Source organism: Anabas testudineus, chromosome 7 (genome assembly GCF_900324465.2).
Source record: "Anabas testudineus chromosome 7, fAnaTes1.2, whole genome shotgun sequence".
NCBI classification, from domain to species: Eukaryota; Metazoa; Chordata; class Actinopteri; order Anabantiformes; family Anabantidae; genus Anabas; species Anabas testudineus.
In genome coordinates, this window is record NC_046616.1 from 286,135 (window position 1) to 312,603 (window position 26,469).

The following is a 26,469-nucleotide window of genomic DNA, read 5'->3' on the forward strand; positions in this document are numbered from 1 at the left end:
AACTTCTGCCCTCTGTCTACCTGTATTAAACACAAATGATGAAAAATCAGTTCAGTTATATTTCAAAATCGTTCAAAAGCGTTTTATGTCCTACAGAAAACTGACTTTGTTGTTATTAAGACTTGCGATTCCTCCAGTTATTTTATTTTCACAAATTTCACATTGGACCTGAACGTCTCATATAGATGATCACATCTCGCGGGATTACACCGCCCATGCGCAGCGTTGACCTCATCGTCCTGCAGATCTCGCGGTGTTTTGATCACTGACGGCTGTTGGAAATGGAGTCGGAGGGGGCGGGGTGCAGCAGGAGGGAGCAGAGATGTTTGGAGGCTTTTTTTTAATATAAAATTATTTATTTAAATAAAAATGGCCGCCGTGGAGAGCGGAGAGGAGAGACTGTAAGTGGGTTTTTTACATTTTATCCTCCGTTAAAGCGTCGTCGCCGCTGCCGCCGCCGAGCTTTTTCTGTCGTGTGTTTTATTGAAGTAAAAGTGCGTTGATTTTCACCCCGGCCTGTCGCGGCGGAGCGGGGTTAGCGGGAATACGTCACCAACTTACTGCTAAGTCCGTACTTTAGCCGGAGCGGAGCTTAGCTTCAGGTTAGCCCGCTGTCCGTGCGCCGCCGGGCCGCTCTGACTTCTACACAACTTCCCGGGAAGTCAGGCCGGGGTCGGCGGCGCTGTGTCCGCCACAGACATCACAGACCCGGTCACCGGTGGTGTGTCCACCCGCCTCCGTCAGACAGGAGGGAGCTAACGGGCTGCTAGCTGTTAGCAAACACAGAGTGTTCATGTGAAGGGAAGTGTTCAGACCACTGCTCCATAACCCGGGTTAACCCGCCCCACACACATCCACCGCACCCCCACCCCTGACAGCGAGCCCCTAGTGAATATCAGAGGGGTTAGAGTCTGGCTGCCTCAGTGCCGCTGAGCAAGGCAGTTCCTGTTTGTGTGTGTGTGTGTGTGTGTGTGTGATGGGGATTGAACCTGTGGCTCAGTGTGTACAGAATGGTGTGTGTGTGTTTCCTCTAAAGCTCACTTCCTGTTCCTGTGGATGATGCTTCACCTCTACCTGCAGCTTCATCATCATCATCATCATCATCATCATCACAGTAACTCCAACTTTCGATTAGTAATGTCTGAGTGTTTACAATGAACCATTACTACTTTACAGTCATTCAGTCTTTTTTTGGTCAGTTCTTCAGTTTCGTTATGCTCATCTCGACTGTTGGGTTTATTTTGTAGTAGTTAGACAGTTTTATTACTGTGTAGTACTAGTAATAATAGTTTTACTGTGGGTACCTGGGCTTTGCACGGAGGCAGGTAGTGGAGGAGCGTGCAGCAGCAGGAGTGTGGAGCATCAGTGGACATGTGATGCTAAGTTTGGTTTCCGTTTCTGTTACAGCCACCACACAGTTAAAGTCAGTAATCAGGTTCATTTATGTCACAGGGAAAAAGGTTTATTGTCAACATGAAGAAGGAACCCCACAGAAGTCGACACCTGGCAGTGATCTCTGGTTTTGTGGATGTTTGTCATGAAATACAAACTACTCTAAAATGGGTCTGTTTGCTGTACAAGTAGAATGAACATATAACGGGCAGATAGGCCGTGTTATTTATTACCAGGTTCAATCAAGATGATCACAGTGCATGCCGGTTAGTTTCCTGTCCGGCCTGATCCCGACCTGCGCTGAAGTCATACATACGTAAACAACCATAACATGCTGAAACGAAGGCGGGCGCAGATTCTGGAGCCAGGGCATGATGGGAAACATCTTGCTCTCACCTGATCTAACATCTGATTGGTTCAGGTGTTGGATCAACAACAGGACGTTTTATAGAAAATCTTTTCTTTTATTTTAAATATTTTATTAGTCCGAGTTTTTACTGGGAAGATCGATTCTTTTACAGAATAAATGTGATTTATCAGAAAATATGTTTTTAGACTCAAACAAAACGATTTAATGACAGATCATTAATATCAAATGCACAGATGTTTCAGTCCTGACAGTCGAAATATCTGACAGATCAATAATCAAATTTGGGTTTCTATTGACTGATTAATGTTTTACATGACAGTCATAGTACAGTTAAACTAGAAACACACCATCTCCTATGAAGCTTTTTAACTTAAGCAATATATTAAGCAAACTTAATAAAAACAACGTGTTATTTATTCTGCATTCGACCTCAGAGGGACCCACTGTCGTCCTCATCCACGAAGCTTTGACTGTAGCGTTTAGTTTAAATCTAATTCTTAAATCAGATTACAAATCTGTCTGTTCCTAAAGTCTTGCAATTCATTTCCAAAGGTTCAGGATATTGTAAAATTTAGTATGTTTTTGATGTTTTATCCCTCGAATCCGGGGTCATTTTGATGAGGTTTCACAGTATGTTACAAGGTTCAGACTCTGGTTTTAGATTAATTTTTTAATTGGACAAAATTCATAATAATAATACTAATGTAATAATTAAGGGAAAATAAAATTTAAGGAATGAATCCCAGTATTCAAGCATCAGAATGATTTTTTTGTGTCAGTGTTTAGATCAGCAGGTAGGGAAATAAAACAACAACTGAGCTGCTCCATTCACTGAGTGAAGGCTGTTGATGATGGTGAAAGTTCTGAAAGTCAGTAAGTAAACCTTTGTTGGTTTATTATGTAGTAATTAGGCAGTATTGTTACTTCATTTGCCTTTGTTATAAAATTATGTTCCAGGGCTTTTTTTTTTATAATAATAATTTAATGGCAGAGTCTTACAGACCAGCTTCTGGTCTATCATCAGTAACTCAGTCTAAAAAGTGAAACTGATAAATTCTGGATTCATTACATATGAAGTGAAATATATAATAAATAACATTTTTCTTTTAATTCTGATTATTATGGCAGCTGTCAATCAAACATCCAGCCTCTCTAAATATTAGAATATTTTATTTGAGTAAATTATTGTTTGTGCAGTATAAATACTGTGTATCTGTCTAGATCAGTACACACATAAACAGTCATGGGGAAGACTCTGACTTGTCAGTTGTCCAGAAGAACATCATCTCTGAAAGAACAAGAAGAAGATTGTTTCAGGAACTTGGGAAATGGACGACGACGAGCCAGTCCCGAAAGTAAGAAAGATCAGAAGCTTCTTGTCTGGGCTACAGAGAAAAGACTGGAAAGTTGCTCGGTGGTCCAAAGTCCTTTTTTCAGATAAAAATAATTTTACATTTCATTAGAAAATCCAGGTCTCAGAGTCTGGAGAAAGAGTGGAGCGGTACAGAATCCAAGTTGCTAAAAGTCCAGGGTGATCTGGGACCATGTCATTTGCTGGTGTTTGTCCACTGACTTTTGTTAAGTCCAAAGTCAACACAGCGTCTACCAGGAGATTTTCTACTTATTGCCTCTGTCTGCTGCCTGCAGCCAAAACCTCCTCAGATTGGTTACTGACCATCATATTATGGAGCATCAGAAAACATGAGTGGTTGGGCCGACCTCCTTCTTCTGCTGTATTCACAGCACGTCATAGCGGTCCTCAGAGAGTCCCCCTGTTTCTCCTCCATCTTATCGACAACAACAACGCAGTAAAATGTTTACGGTTACGTTTCTGTAGTGAACATGGTTATCTTGTGGCATGTAAATGAATGAAGCTCCATTTATTAACAGAAACCAAGTCACAGGGAGGTGGTTGGGGTGAATGAAGGGGGAATAATACACAGGATTGAGTTCCAGTCCAGAGTCCAGTGTCTGTGTGGGTAGCAGAGCAGTGTTTTTCTCACTGTCATCAGGAGCCTGTTAGAGTTTCAACTTGATCCTGGAAGAGACTCATCACACGTTGTTCTGCGAGATCGGATACCGTGTTGTTGTCTGGGATCATGTAACTGTCATGTTGACAGAAAACATGAAGCTGTGATGTTCTCTACAAGAACCAGTTTTTGATTAGTTCCTTGATCTGATCTGATCTGATCAGCAGTAACACAGGAGTCTACAGTGTCCTCGTTCTGGTCCAGCTCTCACTCCTTTAGCCACCACACCTGGTTTCCATTAACCACTCAGCTCCAACAGATTGTTGGTTCCTCTGGACTGAACATGTTGGTTTGGGGTTTTTGATCTGCCTGGTTTGACTGGACTGGTTCAGCTGGACTTTCACTGAACCTGTTACTGTCTGTAATTGTCTGCACTAAGATCAACCTGCTTTCTGACCTAGAGTGTGGTTCGGGTGACAGTCCCGTCGGTTCAGGTTCGGTTTTGGTTTTGGTTAAATGTAAATAAACAGGTTGTGGCTTTTCTGTTCTCGCCGACTTTAAATGTAATCGTGTCTGTGATCTGAAATAAATTTTTAGTATGTATAATAAGGTAAAAAATAAAAACAATCTTAAGATTAATTCTAATAATTAGATTATTAGTCTCTACATTCATGTACATTCATGTGAATTAAAAAAAGGCCAGAATATAATAAGAAATCTACACTCAGTGTTTCCAGATAATAGATGACCTTTGTTTTGTATAGTCCCTGAATGCGTCATAGTCACAACATGCTTTAATAAAAGATGCTACACAGTTTTACTTTTCAGGTAAAACCTGTGCGCAGATGCAAAAGACTAGCCCATGTACAACAATATTAGCTTGGTGATGAACATCTGTCATCACACCGGGTACACAAACTCAAGTAAAAGTTCAAGTACTTGCCAAAAAACTACTCCACTACAAGTAGAAGTACCCTTTAAGTTTTTAATACTCAAGTAAAAGTGCTAAAGTAGAAGCTCAAATATTTTACTAAAAGTACTAAAGTAAAAGTACTCCACAAAGAAGACTGTGTATTTTAACAATGCAGAATTTAATGCTGATGATACACAAATGTAGACGTTTAGTCCAGATTTGTTAACGTTAAAATTCAGAGTAAGACATGTAGTTACCTACAGACTGTGCTGAACAGAAGCAGCAATCGGTAAAGGTGGAGCTGATTTTATATAGTGACAGGAGGTTAACAATGACAAATGATATGATCAGAGCTAGTACTAGAAGAAACTAGTAACTACTGATGTTAAAATGAATGTAGTGGAGTAAAAGTACAATAGTTTCTAGTAAAGTAAAAGTAACATGAAATTGAAGTACCCCAATAAAATACAAGTGCCTCAAAATTGTAAAATTGTCTTTCACACTCCAGATTTATTACATAGCTGGCGACCACATGTTTATCACCCAGTGCACCAGTGTCACATCTTCTAACACCATCTAACAAGTTTCCTGTTGTAGTTTAGTTGTGTAGTAACGACTCCGTTTGTCCTTAATCCGTTAATCGCTGTTTGGTGATGGGTATCAAGTAACTGTAATAATATGGAATGAGTAGTGATCTATGACTGCATTACTGTGGAAACTAGTATTATCAGGATTTTCCACTCACCTTCATCATCATCAGAATCAGAGAATTGGTGTCACCTCAGCACAAACAGTGATCGTCTTTTATGAAATGATTATATAGTTTATTTGCAGGAGTTTTGCAGACTGGTTTTGTCAATTTCAGTTTCGAAATCTCATTTTGTTTTGTCAGGATATTTTAGATTTGTAGGGTTCTACTGTTAAACACAGGTTTATAGGTGACTTGACACTTTACAGTCCTGCAGTTTGGCACGCTCCTGCTTTAACCAATGCTCACGCTCTGCAGTAAACTTTTTAAATCTTCCTTGTGACTAGTTTGCACCAATGAGAGTGAAAAATTATTTTATCTCTCAGTTCTGTTTAGTCTTAGTTTTGAAGCAGGGTAGAGGGGTTTCAGTTTTATTGCAATTTCTTTTGTGAATGTAGTTTGTATTTGAATTTTAGCTTCCAAATTAGAATTTTTCAGTTTCAGCTATTGTTGTTAACCTGGCAAGGGACTGAGAGGGGCCCCTCCGGAGGGGAACCTGTAAGGTTATAGCATGCAAAGAAACACAAAACCACAAAGAGACAAAATCATAGAGACACAAAACAACAAGAAGCAAAATGTCTTGTGAGAAGCCCATTGTCTCTGGATCCATCCTTTGTTTTTCTTCCTTCTTCAGTCTTCAGTCCTGATTCAGTACCTGTTGATGCCTGTGTTGAACTGTCTGTAGCTGAAAGTATTGATCAGATGATCAGATGATAAAGGTAGTTCATTAGTTTTAATCAGAAAATTCTCTGTGGCATTTTTCGGACTGATTTTCAGTCTTCTTCATATGTCATATTTTAAACTCAGAATTTATCTTCATGACCTGACTCAGTCAAACAATTAACACAGATACACAGTATTTCTGTTTTTCAATGACAGTCAAATGCAGTAAAGTAGAAATGTAGAACTGTAGAGTAGAAAACAGCACCTTCACGCGAGGACAGAGTGATGAAGTTGCAGCATAGTCAGGAGCCAAACTACAATGTTTAAATATTTTTACTTGCAGCCTTTAGTTTCATTTCATCTCTGTGGAAATGAGCTTTCAGGGACTTTACCTGCTGCACAGAGAAAACCCATCAGAGTGGCTGATTAGTCAAATGTGGTGTTGTGGTTTACAGCAAACTCATTTGGAAACTTCCTGTTGGTGTGTTCAGGGACAAGGTCAGTGTATGTTACTTTGACATCTCACACAGCAGCTTTTCAATAAAAGCATTAAACACACTATGGTAATGTAAATTAGGTTCGAAAATTTGGAGTCGACATTTTTCAAGGTATGTCGAACACATCACATTGTCTCTGAACGGATAGATCAGCCGTTTAACACAGAGTTTGACAGTAGAGGTATGTGCTAGCTAATGTTGCTAATGTAATCAGGTAATCCAGGTAATCAGTAATAATAATAATAATAAATTTATTTATAGAGCACTTTTCTAAACATATGTTACAAAGTGCTTCACAAGACAGACAAGAAACACATGTAGCCCAACAAGATCAACTTGAGCAAGCACTAGGCAAACAGTGGAGAGGAAAAACTCCCCCTGGGGGAAGAAACCTCCAGCAGAACCAGGCTCAAGTTAAACGGCCATCTGCCTCGACCGGATGGGGAGCAGGAAACAGCTATACAAACAAAACAATAATACAAACAACTACCACATCGGTCCTTGGGGAGACCAGTTCCAACGTAAAGACATTGTAATCTAATGGAGAGTCTTCCCAAGGACCGATTTGTTTTAGCTTACAGAAGATCGCAAAAGGCTCGCCGGTAGAGGTATGTTTTAAGGAGAGTTTTAAAAGATGTTACTGAGTCAGCTGATCTTATATGCTCGGGTAAGCTGTTCCAGAGTTTAGGGGCTCTAACTGAAAAGGCTCTGTCACCTCTAGTAGTCATTCTGACATTGGGGACATACAGAAGATTTCTACCAGAGGATCTCAGGCTACGTGCAGGCTCATAAGGCTTTAAAAGCTGGGATAAATAGCTGGGGGAAAGGCCATGCAGAGCTTTAAAAGTTATTAATAAAATCTTAAAATCAATCCTAAAAAATACTGGCAGCCAGTGTAAGGAAGCTAATACAGGAGTGATGTGATCATATTTTCTTTTTCTAGTTAAGAGTCTTGCAGCTGAATTCTGAACAATCTGGAGCCGATTAATAGATTTCTGGCTGAGACAGGTGAACAGACTGTTGCAATAGTCAAGGCGTGAGGAAATAAATGCGTGTAAGATTACTTCAGTGTCATGAAAAGAAAGAATTGAACGTATTTTGGAGATATTTCTAAGATGATAAAAACATGCCTGGACAAGCTTTTTGACATGATGCTCGAAGTTAAGTTTACTATCAAACCAAACACCAAGACTTTTTGCAGTGGGCTTAGAATTAGCTAAGAGAGAATCTGTGCAGGGCAGAATGTGTCTGGCTACACGCTGTGGACTGATGACAACTATTTCTGTTTTGTCAGAATTCAGCTGCAGGAAATTTTGAGCCATCCAGTTTTTTATCTCATTTATACACTCATGTAAGGAACTCAGTCCCCCGTGGTCTGATATCTTAAAGGGACAGTACAGCTGAGTGTCATCAGCATAGCAATGAAAAGAAACACCATGTTTGCGAATAATATGTCCCAAAGGGAGCATATACAAAGAGAACAAGATTGGCCCCAGCACTGAACCTTGTGGGACTCCGTACTTTACAGGAGAAAAAGACGACTTGTAGTTATTAACTGTAACACAAAACGATCTGTTGGACAGGTATGAGGAGAACCAGTCCAGTGCAGTGCCTTCTATTCCAGCCCAGTGCTTTAGCCGGTCTAACAAAATTTGGTGGTCTACTGTATCAAAAGCAGCACTAAGATCGAGGAGGACAAGAATAGAGCACAAACCAGCATCAGAAGCCAACAGAATGTCATTGGTTACCTTCAGTAGGGCGGTCTCTGTGCTGTGGTGTTTGCGAAAACCAGATTGCAATTCGTCAAAGATGTTATAGTTTTCTGCGGCTAGAAATAAGTGTTTAGACACGTACTTTTCTAAAATCTTTGATATGAAGGGTAGTTTGGAGATTGGTCTGTAGTTTTCGGGGGATGAGGGATCTAGACCAGGTTTTTTCAAAAGAGGTTGCACAGATGCAATTTTAAAATAATCTGGCACAATCCCAGTGGACAGAGAAGTATTGAAAATATTCAGGAGAGAGGGAGCAAGCGAATCAATGATCGAGATTAAGAACTTAGTTGGGATGACATCAACTGGGCTGGAAGATGGTTTCATTTTAGAGACAGTTTGTAGTAGCTCAAATACGGACATGGGAGGAAACTGGCTTAAAGTGCATTCTCTAAAAGGGTGTGCAACTATGACTGGTGAGGAGTTGGGGATGACAGAAGCTCTGATTGATTCTATTTTATCATTAAAATAGGTTAAGAACTTCTCACAATCTGCATCACTTTCAGCTGGGATGCTAGGAGGGGTTGGGTTTACTAACTTGTCAACAGTCTGAAATAAAAATTTAGGATTATGGCAGTGAGCAGTGATCAGGTCTGAGAAGTATTTAGATCTGGCATTCTTTACCATCGTATTGTAGTGGAGTAATGCTTCTTTCATAGCTTCATAATGCACTTGAAGTCCGGTTTTCTTCCATCTCCGCTCAGCTTTCCTACACTCAGCTTTACAACTACGAATGCTGACATCTATCCAAGGCTGTTTGTTGGTGTCTTTACGAGACACATTTGAAGTTTTTAAGGGAGCAGCAGCCTCTAGCGCAGAGGCACAATTATTGTTGAAAAGGCGGACGATATCATCAACATGTGATGTGCAAGAAATACCCTGCTTCAACACAGAGAAGGTGCTAGTGAATTTAGCTGCTGACTGGCTGTTAAATAGATGGCGTTTAACAGTAGATTTCTGAGGTACAGTGATTGGATGAAGACAAGTATCAAATAGGACACATTTATGATCAGAGATGGAGTCCTTTAACTCAATAGAATTTAGAGTCAAACCTAAAGTGAATATCAAGTCAAGGGTGTGGCCCTGGTTATGGGTCGGACCTTTGACATGTTGAACCAGGTTGAAAGATTCAGTAAGATTGATAAAATCATTTGCTAGAGTATTAGTATTATTGTCAATATGAAGGTTAAAGTCTCCAGCGATAATGACCTTATCATACCTCACAACAATGTCAGCAACAAACTGGGAAAACTCTGACAAAAAGTTACCATTAGCTTTTGGTGGGCGGTAGATGACAGTACAACATACAGGAACAGAGCAGTGGATAAGAAACGACAGAGCTTCAAAGCTGTGAACCTGTTTAAGTGATAGCATTGAGCATTTGAATTGATTTTTAAAGACCACAGCAACACCACCACCCCGACCACTTAATCTAGGGGAGATGAAATAAATGAAATTAGGGGGACAGAGCTCCTGCAACTGGATAGATTCACCTATCCTCAGCCAGGTTTCATTTAAGAAAAAGAAGTCTAGATTCTGAGAGAGGATAAAGTCGTTTAAGAGAGATGTTTTGTTAGAGAGGGATCTAACATTTAGAAGACCAAGTCTTGTAGTAGGAGAACTAATATTAGTACTAGGGTTGGTCAGAGGCCTAACAAGATTAGAATAATTTCTTTGTGCTGCTCTGTGACCTGTTTGCTGTCTGCCATTGATGATAACTGGAATAATATTGACACTGATTGGACCTTTGAGGGAGCTGGTGAAATGCCTCACTGATGAGGAGTAACACCTGCTCCCCCCTTGATGATAACCTGTGACAGGTGTGTTGTCCAGAGGTGGTACAGAGTGGACAATACAGCTAGAGGAGAGAGAACTTAGGTTAGTGGGGATCACAGAACAGAGAGGGGAATTGAGGGGAGCAAATCCCTGAGGTGAAGGTAGGAGATGAGGATCTCCAGGTGGTAAAAGGAGGGACCGTCAGTCATGAGGAGTACACTGAATGGCGTGCTGTATATTAGCAGCGAGCATGCGGTTGCCATGACGGCTGGGATGCAAACCATCATTCCTGAAAAATGAGGGTCTATCCCAGAAGAGGTTAAAGTTGTCAATAAATCCAATATGCTGAGACATGCAGGCAGACTGGAGCCAGGTATGAAGACTAAGGATTCTGCTGAAACGTCCTATACCTCTGCCTAGAGTGGGAATGGGGCCAGAAATAAAGACAGACTTGCCACAGGACTTTAAGAAGCTAAAAAGGGCATTAAAGTCCTTCTTAGTCAGTTCAGAGTGCTGGCGAGTGGTGTCACATGATCCAACGTGGACGATGACCCGGACAATGGAAGACGGAAGAGAGTCTAACAGACTCGGGAGTTTATCCAGAATTACCCGGACTGTGGCACCAGGGAAGCAGTGAGTAGCTGCATTGAAGAACCGGATGTGTCTGGTTATGGAGTCTCCAACAATTAAAGTGGTCGGAGAGAAGAGGGGCTGAGGAGAGCGTTGCGAGCTGGAGCCGTTGAAGTTGTGTCCATGTTCAGAGCGCACGCCGTGCACCTGAGACGAGCGCCGAGCTGTAGCCGGCGGGTAGGACAGGGGTAGGTGGAAATCAGCAGTAGGCCTGGAGGACCAGGTTTGGGAATCTCTGCTGTAGACCATTAAACACTGCCTGGTCAAGGTGAGATTATAGCAGCAGGGCTTAATTTCTAAATCCAGGTCAGTGGGACATTGTCGCCCCTTTAGTTATTCTGGCAGTGGAGGTGGTAAAGGAGGGAAGACAAAGGGTTGCAACGCTGTGATGAAATGGCATTTTTCTGAGCTTCCATTAGTGCTGTCTCTCTTCTCCTCTGCTTAGAGAATCTACCGGTTTCTCGCCTGTCATACATGATGCATGATGTAATCTGGGTTTCACAGGGAGGAGGGTCTGGAAGGCGAGGAGGAACCTGTTGACCCTCAGCCCCCTGTAAGAGAGAGAGAAAGATCCCACGGTAAGACCAAGAAGGCCCGCAGGGAGCGTCGCCATGCTGACCGTGGGGCAGAGGCCACAGCATCGGCCACCCCCCCAACAACCAGAGAGTCACAGACGGAGGCAGAGTCTCAGACCCAGGTAAAGACAGGTGTTGGCAGTAGCTGTTCCAAATACATTTCAACAGTGAGTGAGGCAAGATGAGTGAGACGGATGTGAGTCAATGTATTTTCACATTTAAATAATGATTATTACTAATATGTTAGATTTAGTAAGAAAAATGAATATCTGAATAGAAAATCTGAAAACTGAATTCTAATCTAATCTATGAATTTCTGAATATTTGGCTCATACCCTAAAACAAAGAATCTGGCTGGACCGGACCAGTGGCAAACTGTACTGTATCCTGAGAGATTAGTTAGAAGAATGAGTTGCAGGTGAGCTGGCAGGGAGGGCAGCGCATCAGGTGATGAACACAGGAACCAGACTCACTGCTGGTCACAGGAGGAGCAAGTGAAATACAGAAAAAGAAGCAATGAAAAAACTGGAAAAGACATTACAATTAACACAGGAGATACTAAATACTGCTTTCATGTTGTTTCTCCCTGCAGGTATCAGAACCAGTTGCGGGCCCCTCAGAGCCGGGCTCAGCACCAGAGTCAGAGTCTGCAGCCGGCAGTGGGTCTGCAGGTTCTCCTAGACAGCGGCGCTCCATCATCCGGGATCGCGGGCCACTCTATGATGACCCGTCACTGCCTGAAGGTTGGACTCGCAAACTGAAACAGAGGAAGTCTGGACGCTCAGCAGGGAAGTTTGATGTCTACCTGATCAAGTAAGGCATGGCCACCCCTGATGCTGTTCTGGATATCCACAATGCGATGGAGTAGCAGCACTGTTGATGTTGTCTTTATCTTACTGTCCAGCTCAGAGGGGAAGGCATTTCGTTCCAAGGTAGAACTTATCGCCTACTTCCAGAAGGTTGGGGACACAACCACTGACCCCAATGATTTTGATTTCACTGTCACGGGACGTGGAAGTCCATCCCGCCGTGAGAAACGCCCCCCCAAGAAACCAAAGGTGGTAAAACCATCAGGGCGAGGCCGTGGACGTCCTAAAGGTACTCGGGCTCTTAGATCAAACTTAAACTGAAGTCACCAAAACAAACAAGTTAATGTGTTTGTGATTATGTCCCTTTGTGTTTGTGTAGGCAGTGGAAAATTGAGACAGGCTACAGAGGGCGTGGCCATGAAGCGTGTGGTTGAGAAAACTCCAGGCAAACTGCTAGTCAAGATGCCCTTTGGAAAGTCTGAGTCCTCCACCAGTACCGCCTCCACTGTCCCAAAGGTACAATCAGTCTGATATATATACATTTCTGAGAGACTTAATGTTTGTAATGATCTGTGGAATAACCTGAGCATCTCAAAGGTGCTGTGCAATGTCAACTGGACTTGCTTTGAGTTCCTCAAGTTTTATCCTCTCATCTGAATAGCTTCATCAGTTCTGACTTGTCAGACTTTGAGTTAGTCAGTTCGCTCTTCAGGACCTTACATGGTGCAGTGTTTTATTATTTGAGTTTTTGATGTTAATGTGGTAATTCCCCTGCAGGTGGTGTCTCCCACGCTGGGGCCCAAATCCCGTCCCGGTAGAAAGAGGAAATCAGAACAGGAACATCCACCACCACCACAGACAGCCCCCAAGAAACGAGGCAGGAAACCAGCGTCAACTTCAGTATTATCACCGGCTGCCACAGCATCCACGTCAGCAGCATCGGCTGGTAGCTCAGCAGCTGGAAGCTATGCCGCGGCGGCCATTTTAGCTGCCGAGGCCAAACGGAGAGCAGCCAAGGAGTCTTCCACCAAACCTGTCGTCCAGGAAACAGCCTTGCCAATCAAAAAACGCAAAACAAGAGAGACAGTGGAGGAGAGGGAGAGCATTCTGACTCCAACAACCACAAGCACTGAGACTGGAAGGAGGGCTACTACAGAGGGGGAAGGAGGTGTGGGGGAGGGAGCTCCAACCCCAGAGCCTCAGCCCACCCCCTCTGGACAGAGCCAGTCACTATCACAGAAGCAGGCCGGTGGTTCAGATGACAGCCAATTACATGGACACAAGACACATAAAGGAAGGAAGCACAAGGAGAAAACTGGAATAGCAGCAGGAGATGTAGGGAGCAGAGGAGAGGAAGCGAGTGAAGATGTAGGTGATAAAGGAGGACAGGGTGGAGGAGGACGGAGTAGCAGCAGCAGCAGTAGCATCAGCCCATCAAAAAGTCACAAAAGGAAGGACAGACCGCCTCACAAACACCACCACCATCACCACCACCACCACCACCACCATCGTCACCAACAATCCTCTGCCTCCACATTGGATCAGCCTCCTCCAGCTCCTGGCCACCCAGCATCCTCCAGCCAGCCCAGGCCTGAAGTCGAGCCCCAGACTGTGCCTCAGCTCACAATCCAACAGTCGCAGCACACCCAGCAGACACCTCCCAGAACACAGTCCAAGCCTGCACTTCAGTCCCCACCTGAACCTCAGCATCCTCCCCCTCAACCACGCCACCAACCCCAACCCCGCCCTCAACAACATCCCCAGACCCATTCCCCTGGTCAGCCCCAGGCCCAGCCTCGATACCCCACACCCCAGTCCTCTCCTCCCAGGCATGTCCTGCCTCAGCCACGGCCCCAGCAATCCCCCACCCAAACCCACAGTCAGCCCCCGGCTTCCTCCCAAAAAGCCCAGTCGCAGCTTGTCCACTCCCCAGCCCACCATCGAACCCAGCCTCAAGGTCAGCACGCTTCACCTCAGTCACACCCTCCTCAGTCCCCTTCCATCCAGCACATTCATCCGCCCCAAACAAGGCATTCACATCTGCAAACCCAGCCCCCCACAGCACTCCAACCTCAAATCCAGCCCAGGCACACTTCTCAACCCCAAACCCAGCTCAAACAACAATCCCAAACACCGCCTCGGCAATCACTGCAGCCTCAACTCCAACAGCAGGCCAGGACCCCAACCCAACCTCCGACTCAGTCCCAGGCCAGGACCCCCACCCAGCCTCAAATGCAGCCCAGGACTGCTGGTCAAATGCAGTCACATCCACAGCCCAGAACCCCAGCTCAAACACAGCCTCAACCTCAGTCCAGGACCCCAACGCAACCTCACCTGCAAACCAGGCATCAAGTGCAGTCCCAACCACAGACAAGACACCCTTTGCAACACCAATTCCAGACTCAATACAGACCACAACCCAGACAGTCTCTGTCCCAGCCTAGGCCACCTCAGTCTCAATCCCAGTCCCAAGCACAACCACACTTTCAGAGGATTCAAACACAGTTGCGCCCCCTGTCTCAACCCCACCCTCAGCTCACAAGGCCACATGTACAGCACCACTCATCCCATCGACCATCTCTCACCATAACCAGGACCAATTTGGTCCCTACTCAGCAGAACCAGAGTGAACAGCCCCAAGATCTGAGCACCACACGGCCTGGCCGAGCAAGCCTCCTGTCGAGCCGAGAGGAAGGGATCAGGGTGGAGGGGAGAGGGGAGTCTGTTGTGGCATCAGAAAGCAGAGAGGCTCTAGGAGGAGAAAGAGGGTCAAACAGCACCTCAAGGCCTCCCAGCTCCATGCCTCCTGGACCTCCTGGAGCAGCAGGGACCGGTCTTGTGCCTGGAACAGAAGGTAGGGGCAGGCTCAGGGCAGAGCCAGAGGCAGCAGGCGAGGGCAGGGAGCTCAGAGACATCGTGCCCCAGTCTGCCGTCCCGTGTCCCAGCCGAGAGGAAACCGTAGAGTCACGGACTGCTGTGAGCGAAAGAGTGAGCTGATCGGCCGGTGAACAGGCTGACCGATCGGTAGATTGACGGAGTGAATCAGCACCAGGTGGAAGAGGATCAGGACTGGGCTGTTCGTGGAGATTTCCTGTTTTTACACTGTTTTCAGATAGACGGACACAGAGCTAGTAGGACTGTTGCAGAGTCTACTCTGACTCTGATTCTGTGTGGACGCTCTGTGAAGTTCTGGATTTGACAACTGACCTGGACAGCTGGAGAGGAGAGCAGATAGTGTCTTTTTTCTAGGAAAAACAAACGAAAAGGAAAATCCGATAAAAAGTGTGTGTGTATATATAATCAAAAGGCAGCTGTTGTGTCCCGCTAGTCTCCGTGGGGAGGGGGGAGTAGTTTGGAACTAAAAACCAACGCTTAACACATTACTCTGAACGAAACGTTGCTTCCGGAATATAACCTGTTTTTTTATTTCGTATTTTGATAGTTTATTGTTTTGTCTCCGTTATCCAGCTTTAAACTCTGATATTATTGACTGACGGTCCCTGACCCTTGGCCTTGCTGCTGACTGACAGTCCCTTATTTAAAGTCCTTCTCTTAATTGACGGTCTCTCATTAAAGGTCCTCCTTTTTGACTGACGGTCCCTTACTGAAACTAGACTTCAACTGAAAGCCTCAGAGATGATGTGGGGCGGCGGTTTGCACCTTAAACTGGTTTCTTAGAAATCTTTTTTTACTTCCCATTTCCATCCCAGTTTACACCTACAATAAATAATAAGGGGGGGGGTATGTTTTCCATCCACTTCAAGACTGCCCCCTACAGGTAGCGAATCTTATATATTTCTATCGAATTCATGGCTTTACTCAGTCTTTCAAACCCACTTTGAAAGTTGTTTAAAATATCTGAAAACTTGAGTTCTCAATTGCTTTTATCAGACACAGCCTCAAAAACAACCAGTCGGTCGTTTGATAGGAAAAACTCGAGGGCTGTTCGTTTGCTTTTCCAATATTTCCAACGCAGCCAGTTGTTCTTCCAGGTTAGAGATTCTTCCATACTAGTCTTCATCCAGTCTGTTTGTTTTGGTAGTCATTTTGTTTCCAAAGGAAGCGCATTTAATATCAAACCAAACCCACTTTACAGTAGCTTTATTTTAGTTTTTAGTCTTAATCAAAGAGTGGGAAACGGACTCAGTTTTATTGTGTCTTCATGTTGAATGTCTGGAACAGTTTGCACTCCTCCAGTTTGTACAATCAACCGCCTGCATGTCACTCAGAGAACCTGCAGGCTTCAACCGGAGGCGCATGTACGCAGAGGTCGGCCTCGTCGGGTTTTGCTGTCAGTGACGTGAAGTAAAACCCGAACCACGTCTGGTTCAGCCTCACGTGGGGTCAGATGTGTTAGCAACGGCAGACAAAGACAAACTTCACCAGTCCCGATTTGAGGAGAGATTCATGAGTGCAGAACTTTCAGAGGATCTATAGAAACGTAGAGAAGACAGAGCACAGTGTGGTCAAGGTCTTTACACTGACAGAGATGTAGCAACAGAATCATAAACTGTTCCCTTCAGTTAGTTTATTTTCTGACAGAACAGAGAAACGTGTCGGTGCAGAATTCAAAACTCTTAGTGCCGCTCTACTGAAGGAGGCCACCTGTCTGGAAAGCCACATGGGCCACAGTTTGTCTGCCGCTGTTTCTTGGATTCATCTATTTAAATAAAGGTTTTTACGGCCAGCACGTGTTTAAAAACAACGTTAAACCACATTTATGTATTCAGATGTCAGACGGCCCAGAAACCAATAGCCAGAGACCAGCAGTCTGTCATTTACAAAACGAAACTGAAACTACTACAAAGAAACACTGTTGTCTCCATTAAACAGGAAGTAAACACGTCACTGTGGTTTCTGGGTTTATCCAGAACTGATCCAGAATCGGAGGCCGAATTAAAATGCTGCAGATGGTAAAATCAGTTATTGTTCATCTTCAGCTCGCTGTTAACCTGAAGTCTGGCTGTCAGTGAAGTGTACCCTGGGAGTTGTAGTCGTCGTAATTTAGTCTCCTACAGTTTTCAGTCCTCACATTTCAGCTGGGTTAGAAACCTCTCATCGTTCTGCACGTCTCAATCTCTCCAGAACCCAAACTCACAGGTTCTGTGGAAACACTTGCTACTTTGCACCTTAGAGTTCACCAGAGGTGGTAGAAGTACACAGGCTACTCATGTAAATGTGCAAGTATTTATCTAAAACAGTACTGCACTATAAGTAGTAGTAGTAGTAAAATATTTACTCCAGTTGAAGTACTAAGTACCTGCTGTAAAATGTCCTTTAAAGTATCAGTACTGCAGTAATAAAGTGATTTCTCTGACTTCCTGATAAACCAAACTATTTGAACCAGTGTTGAACTTGTTGAATGTTTTGAGTCCAGGTTTGTTTCTCATGTGTCTCATAAATCAGTTTCTGCAGAATCCAACATGTTCAGTTTAATTCATCAACAAATTCAATCAGAGAAAAACTTCAACAACCTGATTTCTGAACAGTTACTGGAGGAAATCGCCATTTGCAGAGAAATTAAGAGTTTTTAGAAGGAGAAACTCTTAATGGTGAATTTATTTCATTCAGTTTTTGCTGCAGAGTCTGACTCTTTAACATCGGTTCATTAGCTTCAGTTTGAAGGAACTAAGACACGTGTGTGCAGGAGGAAACGGAACAGAACATGAAAATACTTGTGTAAAGTACAAGTACCAAGAAGTATACTTGAGTAAATGTACTCTGTTACTTTCCACCTCTGGTTCACGTGACTCAGTTTAGCCCGCTCACCTTGTTGCACCTTGTGGCCCACCCCCCTCTGCGTACACGGCCCCTCCGTCTGCCGCCCGGCTGCAGAAATCAAACGTCCCTCTGTGAACGGACTCACTCCACAGGACTCGACCCGGCACCAACTACAGTAACCAGCCACCATATTGCATGTTCCAGAGTTTAGTGCCTATAATATTGTGCGTCTTGCCAGAAGCCACCATGTCCGCCAAGCCATGTTGTGTTTCTAGACTTAGTAGTGATGTGTGTGGTGACTTCATAGTTGCTAATATTGAGGATGAATATTCTGCTTTTACTCTGGTTGGAATTCAGTGAAACTCCAATACACTGTCGCTGTAGACAAACTAGTTTTTACCTGTTTTCTTATTTTTCTTTCTAACTAAAAGCGTTTGTTGTCCCCTCACCTGTGCTCGTCTCTTTCACTGACTCACACATAAGTACAGGAAGTTGACCTGAGGTCAATCTCCTGTCAACCCCCACTTTACCTGTTAGCTTCATTGTCATTGAAATCATTTAAATAATAAATCATTCAATCATTGAAGCAGAAACTCTGCTCTCACATGTGAATGCATTGTTCTCCAGTGTTCACATGCAGCTGCAGAGGAACTTATCAGATATCAGTAAAATACTAGAATACAGGTACAATACAGGTACAGCTACTGTGTGAGCTGAAGCCGACGATTCGTTTGAATTTGTCAAAAGAACATAGACGAAACATAGATGAAATTTGTTCAGAATTTCAGAAAGAACAAAATATGGGAACAGTTGTGGAGGTAAAAACACCTGGTGGGACAGGTCACAGGTAACGAGGTTCTTTAAGAAAAAAGAACACAAATCTGAAAGTGCTGTATTAGAAAGATGTGAAAATACATCAGCTGATAATTATCACCGGCTGATTATGACTGTGTAGCTTATCATTAACCTCCTGAAGGGTCGGGTCCCGCTGACCCCCGCTGACATTGATTTTGTGGATAAAAAACATGAAGCAGCTTCAGAGGCTATGATCGAAACTGAAACTGACGTTAACAAATTCAGCAGGTGTCTCGGAGTCCAGAGTCTGAGTCTTCCGAGAAACCAGAAGACTCAGGGTTGTGTTTCTTCACATACGAATCGTCAGCTGGTGCATCACTAAAGACAAAACACCACGTCTCAGCATGAAGATTTATTTAAAACCTGCAGACAGAGGACCAAGAACTGGACCAAAGACACAGTCCAGAGTTCTCTAACCCTTCGACACGCCAACTTATCACCAACATGTGAAATGGGGCCTCACTGACATCACGTCTTCACCCTGTGACGTCAGACACAGTCAATGTTAAATATCTGATGCATGTCATCGGTACAACCAGGACTCCAGATCCCATGATGCACTGCTGCCACCTGCTGGCTCTGACAGACTGCTTTTTTCTTTTCCAAATTTTATTTGCTTTATTATGTATAATGTGTATATATACATATACACATATACAGTATATATATATATCTATCTTGTCCATGATTGGTAATGGCCAAACAACCTGATATAGTATTGTTGGACAAACAGGAGAACAAGGCTGTAGTGATAGAAGGAGCACGAGAAGATCAAGAAGTACCAAGGGCTGAAAGAAGAGCTGGAAAAGATGTGGAAGGTGAAGGCACAAGTGATACCCGTGGTGAAAGGAACACTGGGGGCTGTAACTCCCAAACTGGGAGAGTGGCTCCAGCAGATCCCAGGAACAACATGTGAGATCTCTGGTCAGAAGAGTGCAGTCCTAGGAACAGCTAAGATACTGTGCAGGACCCTCAAGCACCCAGGCCTCTGGTAGAGGACCCGAGGTTGAAGAAATAAGACCGCTCCAAGGAAGGAGCGAGTGGGGAATTTTATATATACAGTAAATATATAATGTTATATATTGTTTTATTTATCATTTCATATATTATATATGGTTTTATTTATCATTTCATATATTATATATGGTTTTATTTATCATTTCATATATTATATATTGTTATATATATTATTTTCATATTTTAGTTGTTGTTGTTGTTTTTTTCATTTGAATTAAAATCTCAAAAAATAAAAACAGCTTTATGGATCTATGGAAAACCAAAAAAAACCTGTTTGTGTTCCTGAGAAAATCATTCAAGAGTTCACACTGAACGAAGAACAGAACAGGTAACTTTACCTGAGCAGCATTTGGACTCACTGCTCTCATTCATTGGTTAAACTGAACTTCAGTCATCAGGCAAAACTACACGACACCACCTAAGGTTCGGTTCTGTTCTGCAATCAGACCTTTGTTACCTGCAGCAGCTGTGTCAAGTCGCCTCAGTGATAAATCCAGATCTGGACCAACACGCACCTGTATGACGTCATCAGTGTCACCCTTTACTAACGGAGCTGAGACTTTGTTGATGTGACCTTTTCTAAAACCCGAATAACCGAACAAACGAATCTAAAGCGGACCTGCCTCAAACGGAACCACAGACAAAAACTGGCAAACGCGACCTCTCGGTGACCTCTGACCAGGTGAAAACACGGCTCTCTGATTGGCTGAGCACACTGACCTGCATACAGGTGAAGATGGCGGCTCGTGCGGTCTCGGTGTTTCTGCTGCTCCTCGGACTCTCAGGGGGTACCGGTCCCGGTCCCGGTCCGGACTCGGAGCGCGGCAGAATGCAGCTGCGGCGCGTGCAGGGCCTCGCCACTCAGCCCAGGTACGGAGAGTGTTGGTCGCGAGCTCTGGAGCACCTGGACACGCGCTGCAGGGACTTGACGTCAGAAAGCCAGAGCCGGATCGCGCTGAGCTTCACCTACTGTCACCTGAGCAGGTAAGACGCACACAGCCACGTGACCAACTTCAGCTCAGGTAATTGTCTGAGCTGCTGCTAAACAGTGGTGGAAAGTAACTGAGTACATTTACTTAACTACTGCGCCTAACCTGTGAAGTACTGTGTTCTGTACTCTGTTGGAGTATTTCTGTTTCCTGGTGTCAGGGAAGTTGTACTTGTACTGCAGTAGCTGCAGGTGCTTGTACTGCAGTAGCTGCAGGTGCTTGTACTGCAGTAGCTGCAGGTGCTTGTACTGCAGTAGCTGCAGGTGCTTGTACTGCAGTAGCTGCAGGTGCTTGTACTGCAGTAGCTGCAGGTGCTTGTACTGCAGTAGCTGCAGGTACGTGTCAGGTCACCTGTTAGAAACTGGCCTCGAGTCACATTATCAATAAACAATAAGCAATCAATTTATCATCAGCAGCAGCAGCAGATGATGAGACCAGAAGAAGTTCGGCGTCTGGCAGCTTCATGTGGATGTTGGGTGGATTGTTCCAAAGAAAGAGTCCAAAGAAACTGGATCAGAGGAGGAAGAGCAGCCAAGAAACCAGTTTGTGTTTCTGGTTGTTCTAATGTAGAAATGATAAAACTTATTGTTTAATTTCTGAAAAACGAATCAAATGGAAAGTTTTTGTAAAGTTGTGTATTTATTTAAATGCACACTATGAACAAATCACTGTAAATCTAGAATCCCACTCAGCATCTACTGAAATGAATGTACAGTTTAAAGGTGAGCACAGTAATGAAGTACTACTGAGTACTCAAAGTACGTCCACTCAAAGTACGTTCTGAGCAACACGTTGGAGACTGAAGTTTATTTCACCGCACGTCCTCAGTTACTTCAATTTGTCCACAGTCGCAGTAAAAGTGATTCCAACGACTGAAGACGTGTTCACGGACACGTTCTTCAGCAACGATCACTCACGTATTCTGTGACACATGTCCAACAAGTGCAGTACCCCGTGCAGTACCCTTTATTAAAAACTGTGACTGTACTCCACTGTTCACTCTTTGCACTAACATTTCTATAATCAGCTCAGCTGTTGGTTACGCCTGTAACCTGTGGTAACGAGTGCCTGTCCGTCAGCTCTGGCAGGGATTTCCCAGCCTGCCCTAAGGGGTCAGAGGTCAGCAGATGTACAGGTGCAATGGATGCTGTGGCCTTCAACACCTACACAGAGTTCTTCACCCACACTCACTCCATCTGTCACTTCCTGCAGTCTGAGACCTGGCAGAGCCGCGCAGAGAACACCATGTACAGGTGAGATACAGGTAAAGTGACCACAGGTACACACAGTTCATTTACTGAACACGGTGTGTGTGTGTGTGTGTGTGTGTGTGTGTGTGTGTGTGTCTATCAGGCTAACAGAGAGTTCAGCAGGTGTAGCTGAGCAGCTTCAGTCTACCAGGCAGATGGCTGAGGAGTTGATTGAGGCCCAGAGTGAAGCCTTACAGGCACAGCAGGCGATTTTGAACAGTGGAGAGGAGCTGAAAGTCACCCTGCAAGACTCTACACAGGGTAAAGAAACGCAAGAACACAACCAGCCTGAGAGACTTAACACGGGGTGGAAAGTACTGAAAGCCTGTGTCTTCATCTGCCCCCCGGCGTCAAAAAAACTGCCTGTTTTTTACCCATATCTCTCAACCTGTCTCTCGCCCAGGTCTGCGGGCGGTGTTTTCCGAGCTCAGCAGTGTCTCCAGGGACCAGCAGGTGGTGCTGTCTGAACTCTTCAACAGAGTTTCCTTCCTGCACAGTTTCCTGCTGATGGAGGCTCACAGTCTGAGCTCCTGCTGCTACAACGCTGCTGCACTCTTCACCTCCTTCTTCCTCACCTCCACCCAGCGCTCCTCCCGAGCCAGGTAACCCCTGCCCCCTACCTACAGCTGGAGGAGGTGCTGCTGAGCTGTGAGTGATTCGGTGTGTGTGTGTGTCAGGTTGCTGCTGTTGGTGTTAGTGTGTCTGAACTTCTACCTGGAGAGGAAGATCTACGAGTTTGTGCTGAGCTCCGACCACCCTGAGCACAGACACATGGTTCGTACCTTCACTTACCTGCACAACACCTGACGTGTTGATGTAACGCATCACCTGACCGACATGTGTTCACGTGTGTGTGTGTTTCGTGTTCTTCAACAGTGCCGTGTTCATGTTCCCTGTTCTCTGTCTGCAGGAGCTGCTCAGCGTGTATGTGAGTGTGCTGCGACGGGTCATGGTGTGTGTTGGAGTGTGTGTTCTTCTGGTGGTGTGTGTTCGCTACAGAGACCCGGTGCAGCAGAGTCTGCAGGTGCTGCGGCAGCTCACAGAGACACAGCGAAGCCTGCAGGAGGCGCTGCAGCGTGCAGGTGACGTTCACACACTTGTCACAGTAAATAATAATAATCAATACTTTATTGATCCTCTTGGTCGGACGGCTGTTAGACAGAACATGTCGGCGCTGCTACAGGGCTTCAGTGTCTGGTCCAAGGACACTTCAGCAAGTAACCAGGAATCAAACCACTTACCTGGGGTTCGTAGACGGCTGCTCTACCACCCGAGCTACTGCCGGCCCCACTGGTCCTGGTCCTGGTCTAACAGGATCCAGAGCAGAGGCTGGACTCCACAGACACTTAGACCCAGTTATGACCACGTGCCAACACCTGGAAACTGGATCCAATCAGATGTTCTGTTGATCCCTTACCTGTCTGTCTGCAGAGAGTTTAGGACAAGAGAAGAAGAAGAAGGAGGAGAAGAAGAAGAAGAAGAAGGAGCCAAGTGAGCGGGACGTGAAGGTCGGTGAACACGAAGCTCGACTGTGTGTGTGTGTGTGTGTGTGTGCCCGCTCAGTGACTGACCTGTCAATCACCTGTTTTCCAGAGGAGCAGAGAGGAGGAGCTGTGGAGGATGAAGGAGGACGACTGCAGCACATTAATGTCTCTGACCACAGACAGCTCAGACCTGTCTCACCTCTCGCTCCTTGGTCAGTACCTGTCTCACCTTGAGTGCACTTTCTTTTGGTCGTCTCCCTGACGACGTGTCTGTGGTGCAGGTTGTGGCGCTGACCGGATCGTCAGCAGCTCAGAAACGGACGTCACTCTGCTTCCGTATGTTACCCACAATGCCTCAGGGAGTCCGGGCCGGCGTCCCCGTCGCTCCCCCTCATCCTGCTCCTCCCCTCTGGTCTACAGCGTCCTGGTGGAGGACAGACAGGTAGAGTCAGTTTCTGGACTTTGTGTGTGTCGCCCCGCCTTGCTCGTTGTCTTGCAGGATTTTTAAAGCTGCACTCGGATCTGATTTATTCACGACAATAATAATAATAATAACAATGAATAATAATGAATAATAAATGAAGAAATAGATGTTATAAAAACAGGAATTCAGATTTTGGGGTTTGGATCATTTTTTCCATGTGTCTGGTTTTTAAAGTTTAAACTGTCATTGGGTCAAACACTGGTGATGTCATTAAGGTGGGTCCTGGTGTTAAACAGAGATTTCAGCAGTTCCTAAAAGCACAATCTCTCATTAATCACATGTTTCTATGGTAACCACAGGTGTCAACAGATCAACCAGGAACTTCACCTGTGACCTCTGACCTCTGGTCTTTCTTCTCTCCTGCTTTTTGTTTTCCCGTTCAGCCTCGTTACAGCCTGAGGAGCCGACGATCGGAGACTCAGTGACCGACGGAGAAGTCTTGGCGTGTGTTTTTATTTCTGTTGTCAATAAAAGTCAAATGTTTGGAAAAACGTGGCGCTGGTGCGGATCCAGACCCAGACCCAGACCCAGATCCAGATCCAGATCCAGCTCCGCCCCTGAACGTGGACTTTAAACCTGCTTCTTTTAAATGTTACTGAGCAATAAAACGACCAATCAGAAGCTGCTTCAGTCTCTTTATAACCAGAACGAGGAAACATCTGAGAATACATGAATTTACTGATCCGACCTCCAGAGGGAGACGGGTCCACAGTCCAGGAGCCAGGACAGAAAAGGGAGGTCAGGATACGGAATGGTCCTGAAGAGACAAAACCACCAAAACCAGACACCAAACCAACCCAACTAGTCTAAAACCACTCAGACGTCCTCAGTCTGCGGGTCTGATATGAAGGGTTGGAGCCCAGCAGAGACTCTGGGCTCTGCTGGGCTCAGAGTCTAAGTCTGGTGGAAAAATAAAAACCCTGAAACAAACCCTCAGAAACAAAAAGAGAAAATGAGAAGCAGACGACGGAGGAGGAGGAGGAGGAGGGAGCTGGTCTGGGATCAGGAGGAGGAGTCCTGGTGTCGGGCTGCAGCTCAGATCAGATTCTCACACAAAAGCCTGAAGCAGCAGAAACGCGTCTGAAGGACCGAGCGTCCGTCTGTCTCCTGCCTGCTGGACAAACGGAAAGTGCAAAAGGAGCAGATGAGGATCCAGGAAAGGTTTGAAGTTGACGGAAAACTGAGTCCAGTTCTGGAGGAAGACTTGCTGAGTCTGCACATTCTGGGTCAAAGCTGCTTCAGGAGGAAACTACAGAGCCCAGATCGGGAGCTGAATCAAGTTCTATTTCAGTTTTCTTTGTGTCCACGCCGCCTCAGAGCTGGTCTGAGCAGAAAACTGTAACCAGTTCTGCAGATTCTTCAAGACCAGTTCCCGGGACACGTTGGGACAGGGATGGAGAGATCTGGGAAGTCTGGTTTTCTGAAAGAGTGACGGAAAAGAAGACGAGGAAAAGATGGGAGAGAGGGGGGGAGGATAAAGGAGCGGGAGACACTTCTGCTGCGTCCTGACCTGCACATGGCTTCGACCAGAACCAGGTCCAGCAGAGACCAAAATCTATAGACAAGACTGGCACAGACCAAAATCTAGAGACAAGACCGGCACAGACCAGAATTTGGGGGATCAGGCTGAGACCTGGACACCGACCTGGGTTAAACCTGTAGCCGATGATCTGAAGACGCAGACTGCAGAAAACGGTGAATTATGAACTGACCTGAGATCTGTGTACAGGTGTAGACTGACTTCACCTGTGAGGTGTCGGCATGCAGCTGAACCGACCCCGCAGCGCCCTGTTCCCTCCTTCCTCCTTTTCCAGTCACTTCAGCACCATGAGGTTCTCCTACCACCTCAACACAGCTCCACCAAGCAGCAGCTCCACCTGCAGGACAGGTGAGTGCACGGCAGCTCCTCCCGGTCTGAGCCTTGTTTCTCTCGTCGTGTTTATTTTGATCGGTTCTTTGATTTTTGTAAAATGTGTGAAAATCCTAAAACTGAACCAGATCTAGTTCAGATCCAAGTCCTAGAGGAGGGGGGGGGTTCAGCAGTTCAGCTTCTTACTCAGCCTCACTGTGACATCATGGACCAAATCCAGGTGAAGCAGAATCAGGACCCAGCAGCTGCTCAGTTGGCTTGGATCAGAACGATGTTGTTTGTGTAACGTTAAAATCCAGAAGACGAATGAATGGTTTCTCAAAGCACTGGGTTTCAGTGGGTTTAGCCTGGAATCGCTGCAGAACCAGTCTGAACACCCAGAGTCCTGGATTCTGGGCTTGTTCTGGTGTCATGGTGAGATGAATATGGTCCAGGTCCACGTTTTCTAGCTGTGATCCAGTTTCTGGATCAGTGTGTAAAGATCAGATGTGATCTTGAAACCTGTGGGGGGGGTTGATGAGTGAGCCTGTTTGGGTCACCAGGTCACTGCTGTTGCTCCGGGGGGAGGGGAGTTCAGAGGTCAGCCTGTAATTTTATCTCCTCCCCTCCCAGATGACAACAGGGTGTGTTTGATTTTCTGTTGGGTTGAAGTGTTTGGGTGCGTTTGTTTTTCAACCTGATAAGAAA

General features: G+C 45.2%; 3 protein-coding genes across 5 annotated transcripts in view; all 3 read left to right on the forward strand.

Annotated features, from left to right (window-relative positions):
- Window positions 1-277: 277 nt before the first annotated feature.
- Window positions 278-17,455, forward strand: mecp2 (methyl CpG binding protein 2). 2 transcript variants are annotated; one of them, XM_026367889.1, is made up of 7 exons: window positions 355-401; window positions 1,037-1,114; window positions 11,233-11,425; window positions 11,896-12,116; window positions 12,208-12,401; window positions 12,492-12,628; window positions 12,890-17,455. In XM_026367889.1, exons 1-7 carry the CDS (start codon window positions 370-372, stop codon window positions 15,107-15,109), a joined length of 3,075 nt encoding a protein of 1,024 aa, XP_026223674.1. In that variant the 5' UTR covers window positions 355-369; the 3' UTR covers window positions 15,110-17,455. The 2 variants fall into 2 exon arrangements, with proteins under 2 accessions (XP_026223675.1, XP_026223674.1); XM_026367890.1 differs by lacking the exon at window positions 1,037-1,114 and having other exon boundaries at window positions 278-401.
- A 2,978-nt stretch (window positions 17,456-20,433) lies between these two features.
- LOC113167354 lies at window positions 20,434-24,533 on the forward strand. 2 transcript variants are annotated; one of them, XM_026367891.1, is made up of 10 exons: window positions 20,434-20,689; window positions 21,774-21,947; window positions 22,048-22,205; window positions 22,348-22,546; window positions 22,622-22,718; window positions 22,855-23,026; window positions 23,376-23,452; window positions 23,538-23,640; window positions 23,710-23,870; window positions 24,212-24,533. In XM_026367891.1, the coding sequence occupies exons 1-10, from the start codon at window positions 20,442-20,444 to the stop codon at window positions 24,335-24,337; spliced, it is 1,515 nt and encodes a 504-aa protein (XP_026223676.1). In that variant the 5' UTR covers window positions 20,434-20,441; the 3' UTR covers window positions 24,338-24,533. The 2 variants fall into 2 exon arrangements, with proteins under 2 accessions (XP_026223676.1, XP_026223677.1); XM_026367892.1 differs by having other exon boundaries at window positions 24,296-24,533.
- A 106-nt stretch (window positions 24,534-24,639) lies between these two features.
- The window catches only part of fgd1 (FYVE, RhoGEF and PH domain containing 1), a 30,857-nt gene continuing 29,027 nt past the window's right edge, over window positions 24,640-26,469 (forward strand). The window contains exon 1 of the mRNA XM_026367888.1: window positions 24,640-25,800. Within this exon, the coding sequence (XP_026223673.1) occupies window positions 25,674-25,800 (127 nt within the window). The 5' untranslated portion in view covers window positions 24,640-25,673. The remainder of the gene's footprint in view (window positions 25,801-26,469) is intronic.

Coding starts and splice junctions, on each gene's coding strand:
- mecp2 (XM_026367889.1), top strand. CDS start 370: ATGGCCGCCGTGGAGAGCGGAGAGGAGAGACT. Junction 402..1,036: donor GAGAGCGGAGAGGAGAGACT/GTAAGTGGGTTT, acceptor TTTCCTCTAAAG/CTCACTTCCTGTTCCTGTGG. Junction 12,402..12,491: donor AGGCCGTGGACGTCCTAAAG/GTACTCGGGCTC, acceptor GTGTTTGTGTAG/GCAGTGGAAAATTGAGACAG.
- LOC113167354 (XM_026367891.1), top strand. CDS start 20,442: ATGGCGGCTCGTGCGGTCTCGGTGTTTCTGCTGCTCCTCGGACTCTCA. Junction 23,027..23,375: donor GGAGGCGCTGCAGCGTGCAG/GTGACGTTCACA, acceptor GTCTGTCTGCAG/AGAGTTTAGGACAAGAGAAG. Junction 23,641..23,709: donor GTCTCACCTCTCGCTCCTTG/GTCAGTACCTGT, acceptor TCTGTGGTGCAG/GTTGTGGCGCTGACCGGATC.